The 14,145-nt window shown below is 38.4% G+C and overlaps 1 protein-coding gene across 2 annotated transcripts in view; it reads left to right on the forward strand.

The window, feature by feature from the left end:
* asic2 (acid sensing ion channel subunit 2) overlaps window positions 1-14,145 on the forward strand; it is a 355,639-nt gene that overhangs the window by 228,669 nt on the left and 112,825 nt on the right. The window contains exon 1 of one of the 2 annotated variants that reach the window (XM_005796664.3): window positions 8,673-10,759. The exons of the other annotated variant lie outside the window; for it this stretch is intronic. Coding sequence (XP_005796721.2) covers window positions 10,067-10,759 — 693 coding nt within the window. The 5' untranslated portion in view covers window positions 8,673-10,066. Of the gene's footprint in view, window positions 1-8,672; window positions 10,760-14,145 lie in introns of those variants that run through there. 2 annotated transcript variants of the gene reach the window in all.

Genomic DNA, 14,145 nt, shown 5'->3' on the forward strand with positions numbered 1-14,145 from the left:
AGTTGAAAACAGCTCACATGACAAGGTTTAAGTTTATAAACTTTGAAACAATATGACTGAAAGATAAAAACGAATGTAAAAGAAAAATTATACTTTAAAGGTCTTATCTTGTAAATTAGTATAAAATCTAAACGCTCATGGTGTGGCTGATTAGTTGAGTGAAATGCCAGATGTGCTTAAATGTTTTGAAAGTGGCCTCATGTTCAGTCGCTCATCTTACCTGAGTGTATTTGTTCCTTTTAAATTTAGTTCAATGTAGTGATGTATTCAAGGATGTGTGTTTTAGATGTTAAGTTAACTTTCCCTTTTGAACCAATTTAGCCACATTTCGACCAAGATACCAAGTAAAACATTTTTAAATGGGTCAAACAATGTTGCTTTTAACTCTTTATCCAGACAAAATACAATAATGGACCAAAAATTATAATACACCAAGAACCTTCTTTAGTATTTTTTACTTTAGGCCCATTAGAATACTCAGTGTCTAACTATTTGTCTGTATGTAATTTTAGTTGCATCCACCTTTCTGTTTCTGTTAGCTTAGAAATTGTACAAATTATTTGCAGGCTAAAACATATTACGTATTCTACAGAGTTAAATTCCCGCCAAAACATGGATTGTTCAAACATAATGATCTTTACTTAAAATGGAAATTACTGAAAGAGAAAATCAGTTCAGAAAATGTGGAGCTCTGAGAGTATGAGCTAAAGCAGTGTTTCTCATTCCTGCCCTGCATATTTTAGATGTGCCTCTACTCCTGCACACCTGATTCAAATGATAGCATTATCTCCTGCATGCCATCAAGTGCTGCAGAAGCCTGTTAATCACAATCACCAGACAGGAAATGGGCAGACAGAGAAGCAGGGAAGACATGCAGGAAAGGTCTAAAGGTCAGGAATCAAACTTAGGATGGGGGCTCCCCGATCACTTTACCTCTACTCCACAGGGTACCCCATAAAGTGCTACATAATTGATGATTAAGATTTTATTTAACTGCATGTGAAAGGTTCAATTAGACACAAATTGTAAGAAGTGCCAAATAAATTTTACTGCAGCCATCACCATGTTTTAAATTCAGGGCAGCCATATTAAATTTTAAGGTCAGGATCGGGTAGAAACCACCAAGTTTCCACTTTGGATTCATATTTCTTAAGACCTTTCTGTTATGTTTTTCATAGACAAACTGGGGAATTCCAGCTTCTGAAGTAAAATGAAACACATGTTTTTACAAACAGTGCATATTTTTATTTTCATCTGACTGGAAGAAGTCGAGTAAAGTCATGGAGAGAGACAGTACGGTGGCACTTGGAGTACCAGGCTTTTACCGAGCTAGTACTAGTTATAAACAGTCTGAGAACCACTTTAAGAAAGCATTTTGTTCCTGATTATAAATATGAAGCAGGTATTTTGGCAGAGCATTTTAGGTCTGCTGACAGAAAGATTTAAAGAGCGAGTGGACACCCAGTGGGAGCTGTAAAGGGCAGGGATGTGTGTGCAGAGAGCAGCTGGACGACTGCCGAACTGTCAGACTGCATGTAGGTAGTGTCAGCTGGGGAGGACTATTAGTGTAACAAGAGCTGATGGTATCATCATAGAGATGGGAATGGAACTGCATAAACAATGCAGCACTTTTTTTTTTTTAGCTTATAATGTAATTGCGTTGCTTTTTCCCCACACAAATTTAATTATTACCTTTGTCTGCAGAAGCATAAAAAAGCTCATTGGTGGTCGATAACTATATTGCAAATTGTTTATCAACTAACAGATATTGTGAGTTTTAAAAGGCGTAATAGCTTAACTACTAATTTTGTTTTGTAAGTCACAAAGGACTGCTTTTCTCTACCATTTTTTTTTCGCTGAAAATCTTGTTTTGTAGAATCACAACTTATAAATAATTTTCAATGCCAGTTTTGTTGTTTGTTTTAACAGAGCTTTTGATCTGTTGGTTTTCATTTCTAACTTTTTCAGCAAACAAGCCCCAAACTTGACCCAAAGCACAGATAGTAAGATAGAGTTAAGTAGAGTAAGGTTTATTTAGCTCACATTTTGATTTCAGTTAATCTGTTTGGAAGCCATCCACTGAGTTATGAAAAATTAATAGTATTCAAAATTCTAATAATTTTTTTCTTTTGCCATTTACTTAGAAAAACACAAACACATTTCTAGGTATAGAAGCAGATAATAATCTTTCACTTTTTCTTAATCTAGCAGTTCACTTGAATTTACCTTAAGTAGGATTAAACAGTATATTGTCAGGAAATCTAAGTATGGTTAATATACTGACAACAGGCAGAATAAAATATTTGAAATCATTACAAAGTTATTTAATAACATTTAATCATTTTAGATTCCCTTTTTAAATTCATTTCTGATATACATGCTTTTCTAAATAAAACATCTTCTACAGTTTGTCTCTCATCTACTGACTTGAATGTCTTTGTCTCTGGTGCTGCTAAGTTGATCTGCATTTTCATTTCTAAAACGAAATTGTGACTATTTTTAAGTGTTTAAATCTTTTGCTCACCATCCATTTGCAAAGCTTTTGTCCCATCAGACTTTGGGAAACAAATGTCGCACCTCATGGCTTTTCATTTTTTGTTCAGTATTAACCTCCCTCCCAAATAGCAAGGTTATTTTTTACTGTCTGACTACTTTTTGCCACAGTACCTCCTCCTCACCTCTACGTTTTAGTCTTTGCAGGTTCTGGAGGGAGATTATTTCCATTACTACCTCGAGGGCAGGAATTTTGATGAACCATGAATTTTTGGCTTCTCTTTTTTATGCTCTGTCCTTACTAGAACAGTCCATCAGAGGATAATCTGCATATGCTTTTGTTGAGCATCATCTGACTATTGTCTTTTAGTTGAATTATGTTTTATATTTTATTTTCTTTTGCTATTACAGCAAAGATTGACATCATTTGTTTCAGATTGCTCAGGCTTGTATCGCTGCAGAGTAGCAGGTTTGGATTTGTAGTATGTTGATCATATTTTGTCATTTATCTATAATTTATCTGAAGTAAAGGATCCTCCTTAACGACAACACAAAAATCTGTAAGGGAAAACATCTTTCATTAAAGACTGCTATGCACTTTGGAGTTACTTTTATCATAATAGCATTAGGTTAATATGTGTATTTTTTAAGTTGTGCCATTGATTGTTAATTGTTTAGGTGATTTGATGCTGTTTAGTCTGAAGTAAACTGGCACTGTGCCACTGTTATGCATGCTATGAGAGTTGCTGAGATCATCTGCAGTGCAAACTGTAACTATCTCAATTCACCGGCTGTTATTACAATAACTCATGGAATAAATACATGTATGACAGTTTCCAGTGGTTTCTTGTTAACTCTGAATGCGTTTCCCCTCTGTGCCTGACAGATAAAATTACAGCTCATCTGGGCATCTCCAACCAAGTAAAATGTTCATTTCTTACCTTCAGAAGCATTTTCTTGTAATATCTTTTTTTGCTCTTCACCTCCTGCCTTGACAGAACAGACAGCTAGACGAGTAAACTTGCCATGTATGGTTTTTGTTATTCACTGTTTGAATATTCAGAACTTCACCATGAAAGCAAATGTTTTTTGGCAGCAGTGCCAAGGTTTACTGCCTAAGGCAATATGCAAAAATGAGTGTTTTCCACATGAACTTGAACTGATGCCACTTCACTTTGCTATGAAGATGGGATTTGATAATCCCGTGAAAACACTTCTTTTTTTTTATCAGTGTAATCACTCCTTATGTTCTTTTGGTACAGAGCGTAAGGCAACAGGAGTAGAGTTAAAGAGTGGGTATTTTGAATTTTCCAGCCACTTGGTGTCATTTTATAGCACAATCAAATATCTATGTTAACTTTAGTTGTTATGAAATGCTATGTATATCAGACACAACTTAAATGATATTTGACATTGCAATTTGGTGCCCCTTTCTCCTTAAGAAGCTCCTATTCTTTCTGACACTCCGCTGTTACGGCCCTGGGCCTTAAGGGCTGGGCTGCAGGTGTTGCTTTTGTCTGTCTTTGGGCTCCTCCCCCTTTGCAGGTGTTTCTGATCCGTTGATTTGGAGAGTATTTGAACCTGGCTGTCTCCACCTTCTGGGTCGCCTTCGCCATCCACTCTGCTGCTTGATGCTTGTGGTGTTCTGTTGCCAGGCCTCAGCTCCCCTCCTTTTACGCATTTGAGTTTCTTTGTTTTTGCACTTCAACACTTCCATATGCACTTATACACCACATCCATGCATTTACATTACACCACTGATACTGACATCCACAATCCATTGTTGTTTTTGTTATTAAATATTCCTTTTTTATGCACTTTAACCACTGCATGGTCTCCCGTTTTGTTATGACTTTGAGCCTGTCGTAACAATTGGGGGCTCTTCCGGGATTTCAGTCGTAACTCCACCTTTAACCCATCATCACTGTATTGTGTTGCATTGCCAAGTACTGTATATTGTTTATGTTAAATGAAAACATATTGGTGAGTCATGGTTTAGTGGATCATTGGTTTACTATGTTGGCTACATTTGGAGAAACCCAATCTTAGTACAGAGAAGACATTTGCAGTCAAATATGTCACATTTCATTTGCTGTTCTTTAACAGTACATACAGAGTCTGATAACGCAGTTAGACTTTCTAAGTTGGTGTTTACTTGTTTTGGGGTTTTTTTGAGTAAACTACCCAGTTGTCTAACATTATTAAATCCAGAAGCACATCAATAGTAAGGTAGAGAATGTATTGAAGAATGTTAAACTGAATGCAAACACAATTTTTCATTTAGAAAAGAAATCCCAGAAGGAAGACTTGCAATGTACAAGTGTCTTGTAGAGATTTAATAGAGATACAGTTCAACATGACACTTATGGATTACAGCAGACGCTGCAACAATAAACCAAGGACACCATCATCTAGTGGAGAAAAATGCAGCAGGACAGTTATGCTTACATCAGCTACATCAAAGACATTCTTTATGTTAATGCACAGCCCGCAAATCAATTTAAGGTTAAATACAGAGGACTCACCAACACTGATCAGCACTGACACTGTTTTTTCCAGTGTTAAAAATAATAAAATACTTTGATGAATCCACCCATACATAATGTGTTAATGACAGCAATGTTCTGGTGACAAAAGCTCACCAGGCTCAACATGTTATTATCTGCAGCAGTGACTCGAATAAGATGGGACAAGCTTGAACTAAACCCCCATTGTCATTTTACAATGAAGGTTTCTTATGGTGGCTCTGAGTCACATTAGTTACATGTTACAGGTACATGAACAGCTGTTATTAATCCTTTTCACTTGATCATTCTGGAGCATAGATTTTTATTTTATACCAACCTCCAGAAATAGACTTTGAAGATACTAATAATTGTGAGCTTTCTATCTGACAGTGCTGACATTTAGTTTCTAAAGTTCAGGAAGCAGAAAAACCAGTTGATGTTTGTGATTTGCCTGACATAACTTACACTTAAGTCAAGCTTGATGGATGGAAGATTGCCACAAGATCTACAGTTTTATTCGCCTTCCTCATTTTTCATGCGCTTGCCACTGACTCGGGCTCACCTGAGCGTTCACCGAGGCCAGCATGAAACTCGTATCCTTATTAATCATCCACAAATTCTGCCTTCCTCGTACACATACGTGGAACTTTGCACAGCTACCATTGTTAAGCATTTTTAACCCAGCATTCTCCACCTCATTAGTATGACTCTGTTAATGTTTGATTGGGGTTTATATATCACTCACAAGCATTTTACTCCAGTGTCTCAGTTGATCTGGGAGAAGGAGGGAAGGAAATGTATATGAATATAAATGTCATTGCTCTGCTGTTAGAGGGCGATGTGTAATTGTATCAGACGCCTGGGTTGACTATATCCCTAATTAATGTATGATTTCCCACATGCTTATGGATTGCAAATTGAATATGTTCAGCCTTTGAGGTGTTCTTTACTCTGGCTGCTTTGTTGGACTGAGAAACCGTCTTTATGGCTCTAAGCTAATTATTCAGCCTGTGAATCCAGGCTCTGGAAGGATGCCTCTGAATCTCGCTTTAGGCAGTATGAGTCTGTTTTTCTGTGTGTATTCCACATAGTAATTGCTTGAGGAATTAATAGTATGTGCATGCATTTCACATCCCAATTCTGCATTTCAGTTTTGTGTTTTGACCTGACATGAATTATGGATGAAAGTATTTTACTATTTTTCAAAGTTCTGGTTGAGCTCCTTGGTTACGACGCAATATCTGTGCATGTTTATGATAATTTATATTTTTGAAGGAAGCTGTAAGGTTCGTGAAAGGTTTCTTTAAATGATGTGCAGGGTTTCATGGGGGCGGAGCTCAAATTATGTTTTATATATTTCTGTTCAACAATGTGATTAAAGGGAGTTATGCATTGCTGCAGTGATCCAGTCATCCTTAGACCTTTAGGAGCAATTTAAGTTTTTGTCAAAATAATGTCAGAACTGCACATCTGACTGTTCCTGCAGCAGGTTCGGCCTTTAACCTCCTGTTTTGAATATTGCTGGAAGGACAAACTTGGCACATGATGTGATGGAAAAAAAATTATAAAGTTAAATAAATTGGGAACTTTAACAAACAGAAGTTGGGAAAAAAATATGAAAATAGACAAGCCTGCGGGTGTTTAATTAAGAGATGTAAAAAATAATGAAAATATATTTTCAGTCACACTGGGAGACAAAATGCTCTCAGTAATAGGCAGAAGACTGCGGAATGCTAATGAGTGATACCTCAAAATTTCCAAAGCAATGTATTGCCTTGCTGGATGATCAAGAGCTCAGAGAGTTGTCTCTGAAGCTTTTTGGTGATTTATATTGATGCCCATTTTCCTTCTCAGTATTGAATAGCTATTGCTTGTTGGCTGGTGTAGTATTTGGAGACCCCATTAAAGCTGAAGACAATTATACTGAAAGTCGGCTCTTGATGAGAACTGAAATCTAAAAGCAAAGCCAGAGTCCAACTACTCATGCTGTTTTAATTTAACCCTGAGCATTTTCAATATGTATTTCTCCTTAATTGAACCCTTTATTGGTCATACTTCATAATGTTTCCAGCAGTAGCCCACTATAACTTTGACATTATGGAATATTTGCAATTCTAAATATCAGTGTTAGAATTATGTACATGTGAAAATTCAGAGTGCATAATTTTGACTCCACAGAAAGTAAATATAAAAGCTTTTGTGTGTTTGCTGCGTTGGAAACTATATTGAATATCAAAAAACATTTTTACTGCTTTGACTTGACTGAACAAAATATAAAAATTATTTAAATTGCAATAATGATGTTTCTGATTTGGTGCTGTTAATTATAGTTTTCTCCTGAGAAACATGAAGAAAAAGCACAATCATATTCCAGTTGCTTATACACATTCAACTAAATTACACCAGGTATGGTTTGATGCAAATTCTAGCTCTATCTCTTTTTTTGCGCCACTCCAAAACATTCATGCATATGATGTGGGCTTGGGGAGAATTTGGCTGTTTTGCCTGGAGGAATTTGAAGCCAATGAGTGTAGAATGTAGATTTTTAATTAACACCAAGTGATGACAAATAATTGAAATCCTATTCAATTTTTTTGTATTTACAAAATAGAACAAAACGCAAAAAATAAACGGTTTGCTCACTTAAAAAAATATAGAAAAGAATACACAACCAGGCTAAATTGTATGCAGTTTACATCAATAAAAAATTGATGGGACCCAATTATCTTTTATGAAAACAGTAAAAAAGAGGAAAGGTGACACATTGTGCTGTGTCTATTTTGATCATTTAAATCCAAGTAACAATCAATGAGAGATTCTCTGATTCTATCCTTTACAAATGTAGTACACCAATTCAAATTTGGTAAATAAGTACTCGGGTCTTGATGTTCTGTATCAATCTTTTTTAATTTTAGGATGACCTGACAGTTCTTTGGGTAACTTCCTTCTCTTTATCACTGTACAGCCTGTTGGTTCAGTTCCAGTTTCACTGTGCCACGTGTAGCTGTGCCCCTGGGCACGGCTCTTATTGGCTACTGTAAGTGAATAGGTCTGTGGATGAGTGTGTGTTTGGGAAGGCAATTGACTGAATTTCTCTCTAGTGTGAAGTGCTTTAAGTGTATGACAAGAAAAACACTACATAAATTCAGTCTATTTCTCATCCAGGATCTTTTTATTATTGTTGTTTTTTTTAGTTTTTGATATTCAACTCTTATGTGACCTAATTTGTTAACAATGTTATTTTAGTTTGATTGCCTTCATTTCTGATATTTAGTCACCTGTATCAATGACACTGTTTGGCTAATTCTAGAGGATACCAACACATTTAGAGGATGCATAGAACCATCAATGAGTTCTGGGTCTGCATCCTTATGAGATGGTTGAAGCACCTTAACTGACCCCTAGTCGATGTAAGTGAGTAGTAGCTGCACATTCTGCTTCTTAAATTGCAGTTTTAGTTTTAAAACTGATTTCAAAATCAATGTTCAATCTCCACATTCGGGGAAAAATAGATTTTGAATATACTGAAAGCACAAAATTTTATTGATGTGCACTGCATGCAAACGCCTGCCGCTTATCGTTCTGTTGCTGCTTAGCAGCAGCAGCAGCAGGCAAACAGAGGGGGGCGAAGGACGGCACAAGTTAGCACAGAGAGAGACAGGCGCTCTCATCAGTGACGGACTCACCGGCAGCGTGGACGGAGCTGTGGTGCAGGAAGAGGAGGAGAAGAGGTGACACAGGGAGGAAAAGCTGCCTGTAAACTGGAGGAAACCACAGGAGAGAGAGGGAGGCGGGATAAACAGAGTGATCACAGAGGAGAGAGAAGTCATTCAGAGCAGGGAGAAGGAGAACGCTGGTAAAATCAGACAAGGACCCAGACTGAGGAAAGCGCACGAAGAAGCCTTTCCTGACGGAGGGAGAAGCTGGAGTGTGTACAAAGTGGAAAAGGAGTATAAAAAGAGGAGGAGAGTGAACCTGACCAAAGGCTTGCCTGACACAACAGAAGAAGAGGAGGAGCATGAGGGCAAGTTGATAGATTTGATTTGAAGAGATTATTTTTAGAAAGAGGATCGAGGACATGACAGGAATATTAAAATGAGAGATGCACTGACTAAGTCGCGGAGAAAAACTATGGAGGAAGAGACCAGGAGACGGAGAAAAGGCGGTGAGAGATGTTGAGATCAGTGTCACTGAGTGGATTAGCCTGGCTCAGATTTTCCATAGAAAACCTCTGTGCATGTCTGTGAATATGCATGAATGCCCTCTTTTCAATGTGAAAGCATGTTGTGGGTTTCCATCTGTGACGATGGGGTTGAGAAGCAGATCAAAAACTACTTGGAGGATCCCTGAAGAAGCTAATAAAACCGGTCAAAGCTGAGCACGAGGAGAGGAGTCGGAGCATCTAAAGTGAGAATGCACAGAGAGACTGAAAGCCAACAACCTTTGAATATCTTTTATGTATTAGAGTTTGTACTGATTTCAGGAAAAGATTGATAATAATCTCAATTGATAATCACCTCTGAGAGCCTGATGGGCTTTGGAGCACTAAGCTACAACTCCACCAAAAAGGGATGAGATGGAACAAGAAAATCTCTGCTAGGACAGACACAACCACACCAACCAATCAATCACCCCTGTCATCTCATTATTTTAATTATCTTCCCTTCCTACATTTGTTTTTGTCCTTACTGCTTATCCTTTGGTATTTTTATTCTGCTCTCTTCTTTCTCTGTATCCTCTTCATCTTATTCTTCCCTTTGCTCTCTCTGTCTTATCATCTCTTGTTCACTGTCACACTAACTGCCATGGATTCTGGACTCGCTCATGTAGAAGACACCTTGCTTAGAGCACATTTCCCTCTGATTTGTCTCTTCTTTCCCTGCTGAGTTGAATGATTGGAGCAATTTTCAGACTGAGACTAGGAATGAGGACCAACAAGTAGCTGCTGCTGCTGTGTGATGGACAACTTTAAACCACACAAGAATCTTTTTGATGTACACACAATATTATTGTGATTGAGTGCATGGATAGATAAAGGTTATATAGTGGATTTCTCCTGGAGCTACATGTTGGCCCCTGTCCCTGAGGCCTGGCCAGGAAATGACGCCTCTCCTGCGGTTGTAGGAGTGTTGTGGGCAGCCATGGCCCTGCAGGGGCACTGTCTCCGGAGGGGTTCCCCAGCCATGATCAGAAAGGCTCGCAAGCGACGTCTCACGAAGCCAACTCTGGCTCAGGTCACTTCCACTCTGTTGTCAAGGACACGTCTACACGGCCTGCGGCATGTTTGTGTCCCTGGAGGTTCTGTTGGCCGCCGGGCGTTCTGGCTGCTGGCCCTCTGCACCTCCCTGGGGTTGCTGTTATCCTGGTCCTCTAACCGACTTCTTCTTTGGCTGTCCTTTCCCACGTACACACGAGTCCACACCGAATGGGCCAAAGAACTTGCCTTTCCTGCTGTGACTATTTGCAACAACAACCCAATTCGCCTCTACAAACTTACAAAGAGCGACCTGTACTTTGCTGGCCACTGGCTTGGCCTGCTGCTGGCTAACCGAACAGTAAGACCTATGGTTCTGGACTTGATGCAGGAGGACCGTCTGTCCTGGTTCAGGAAACTCTCAGACTTCAGGCTCTTTCTGCCACCCAGAAACTTTGAGGGAACCAACCTGGAGTTTATGGACAGACTGAGCCACCAGCTGGATGAAATGCTTCTGTCATGCAAATACAAGGGAGAGCCCTGTGGAGCGCACAACTTCTCCTCCGTAAGTCCAACTTTGAGTTTTGCATTTTCTGGAAAATATCTGAAAACTTTAAAGTTTACACAAAAGTTTACACTCCCCCTTTTCCCTTCAGCTACTCGAAAAGTAAAACTCTACTTTCTTAACCTAAAACTCATTTGGATGTGAAAGTTAGACTGATTAAAATGCAGAAAGGATGATGTCATTATTGTTTAAAAGGACATTGTTTTATTTAGCCATGAAAGCATCCTCTGGACAACAAGAAAGCTGAGAAAGGATTTGACAGTGACGTTATCTCCTTATTTGATCAATGTAAACTATCAGAAACCAAAATTGCCATACTTGTGTAGTTGGCTGTAGGTTTGTAGGTTTTTGTGCCCACTCTTCTTCGTTTAGCATGCTTCTTTACAGTTCTCTCATCTGCATGGTTGGTCTTATTTCATTTGTTTCTAAGCATCAGTAGTCTTTAATTAAGACACATCTTGCTTTGGCTGAGGTCTTGCCATTTTTATCACAATCCCTTTGAAGAAGTGCTATGTTATTGTTAGCATGTTTACTGTTGATTTTTATTAGCCTTGTTGATAATTTGGCATGTATATTCTTTTGTGGGTTCCCAGTTAAGTATGGACTACACATATGTGTTGCTTTGTAAACTTATAACTTTCCTTTGATCATCACAAGATTTGATGACAATTGTTTCATCTGTGCTCTGTGCCAGTTTTTTGGCAAGCATCTACAAACATCTACACCATATGCAAAATTAAGATGCATAACTAAAACACTTGTTAAACTAAGAGGTCACGTGACGTAGAGAAGAGCAGTGCCTTTCGTTCTATCAAATGACAAAATCAACTTTTGATAAGCTCTCTTTTGTGAGACCTCTTATGGAGCCAACTGTCCATCATCCAAGGAGGTCAGTACTTACAAGTAAGAGTTTTGCTGCAGTATGCAAACTAGAGTGACTCGTATTTACTGTTGGTCATGTTTTCTTATTTTTCCTCTTCTTTTCAAAGGATAGTTTAGGACATGCTCAGCACAACATTGCAGAGTAAAATTAAATTATAGTGTTCACATAAATGTCTAAATCTTTTCTTTCTTAATTCTGAAGTTATTACTCTGCCTTATTTTGCTTTGTGGAGTTTGTTACAATATAAATACTGGGAATGGATAAACTATTCAGGGCATACAACCTAATGCAAAAGTTTAGTGTGCAGCTAAGACGCAAATGAGTCAGAGCATCTACATAAATTAAAACACTTAAACTATCTTTTTTAGTTGACAAAAGCAAACACTGTATTTCAGCAACTTTGAGTAGTGCAATCAAAACGTGTATGATTAAGTCTTGAACATCAACTGTCCTGTGTGCATCTTTGTGTTCAAAACACAAGGTCCTAATTCCCATTTGAAAGCAGTGTAATGTTTCTCACAGCACTCAGTCAAACACAAAAGTCATATTATCCTTTCAATACAAACTCTTATACTCAGTACAATGCTATTATCAGTCCCTGATCAGTGCTTGTTGATGGGAGGTTGTGATTACTTGAAGCTGCTTGTTTTCTATTGTTTATCCAGCTCAAGTGGGAGGTCCTGATCCACCTGTAATCTTGGTCTTGTTTTTTTTTTTTTGCCATAACAGAAACACAACAAGACTGTCAGGTGAAAGAAAACAGATAATTTCACAGTGGATGGGAGAGATTTTCCTCTCATCCACTAAAACCAGATGTTGGTTTTATTGCTGCATCAGATAGGTTGTTTTGTTTTGTCTTTTTTTTTTAGCTCACTTGTCACAGGTCACTCTGTTGAGGTAAAATACTCAGTCATGTGGATCCTGATGCTCAGATTAATTTCTATTGTGAAGTCTTTTTTTCTTGATGTGCTGAGAATGTGAGCTGTTTGTGTTGAGTGTAGGACTGCAATGAGTTTTTTCTGTCTGAATGAATTTTCATGTTTGATATGTGTGAACACTGCTACGGGTGGATCAAGCTGCTGATGGAGATAATGTTTGCTGAGGGCAACCGCTGTGCAAACCTGAAAATGTAATCGGTCTCTTCAAAATATCAGCAAAACTGGTGAAAACATTTGGGTCAATTCTGCAGAAGCTGCCTTACTACTTTAAATTAACAAATAGACAAGTTCTTATGAAATAGATTTCGATCTTAAGCACACGTTTCTGTCAGTTTATTACAGGTAGTCAGGTTTTCTGTGCTAATTAGAGCAACATTGATTTATTAGTCCTTCTTTCTTTCTCGCCTTGTTTTACGTTAAAGGGGTCTTCCGCTGTTAATACTGCCTCGGTGGTTTCACTAATCTCATTATCCTCCTGCTGCAAGTCAGCAACGACTCCCTGAGGCCCCTTTGGTATCACTGTCACCCCGAGACCAGAACAGAAGCAACAACCACATTAAATGAGATACCAAGCACACAGGTGCAAAGGCAAAGACAGAGATAAACATGAGAAGGCTTAAATTGTGTGTAAATTTGTATGACATGATAGAGGGTGAGTGTGAAATCTAGTTTCGATTGGATCTGGTTATCACCAGCTTTAAAGTCCAGAGAATGCTTTGAACTGTCAAGCAACGAGTAGTTTAAGGGGAGAAGAAGAAAAACGGATGTCTACAGGTTGGAAACGAGAGATGACATGGAGGAAAAGGTGTCTGGCTGGGAATACAAATAGGACCCATCACTCTGGACAGCCCCTTGAGCTGCGGGGTATCATGTGCTGATTCCACTGTATCATAGAGAGCTTGTCCATCTGATCAATACATCTATTAAGCCTGTGATGTAGTTTATGATGGTCTATTTTCCTCCCACATATCCAATAGTGATGTACCTTTAGCTATCCCTTGGCGAGGCCCATCAGCAGGGAATGACAGAAAAGGAAGAGCAAGGCAAACTGTTCTCGCCTTCCGCAATTAAAGTAAATGGCACCTTAGCAGGCTGAGCCTCTGTACGTGAAGAAGATACACATCTCCACCCTGTTTCCCAGAGCTTCATCTAGAACATAACTGCACCAGAATGACAAATTAACCACTGCTATGGGTTAGAGAGTAGCACCTAATCACACTGTAGGCGGGGAGTGCCTTGCTACTGTGATGCATCAACTCTGTGTTTATAAAAATCTCATAACCGCAGCGATTCAGTTGCTGCAAAAGAGTCTTTAAGAGTTTGGCATTAGGAGTTAACAATTTTGTCTTTTTTTCTGCTGTTTATACTATATTTCTTCTGACTGGCTAAACTTCATCTTTTGGGTGTAACAATGTGTCCAGCTTGCTAGACAGTTCACAAGGTTTTAGCAATATTCAGGGGGGCTTGCTTATATCAGTAGATCACAGATAACCCCTTGAAGTTATGTGCAGAAAGTTTGCCTATGCAAAGATTTTTACAAAGAACATATCTATAATGTTTGAAAT

This window comes from Xiphophorus maculatus, chromosome 16 (genome assembly GCF_002775205.1).
Source record: "Xiphophorus maculatus strain JP 163 A chromosome 16, X_maculatus-5.0-male, whole genome shotgun sequence".
Lineage (NCBI taxonomy): Eukaryota > Metazoa > Chordata > Actinopteri > Cyprinodontiformes > Poeciliidae > Xiphophorus > Xiphophorus maculatus.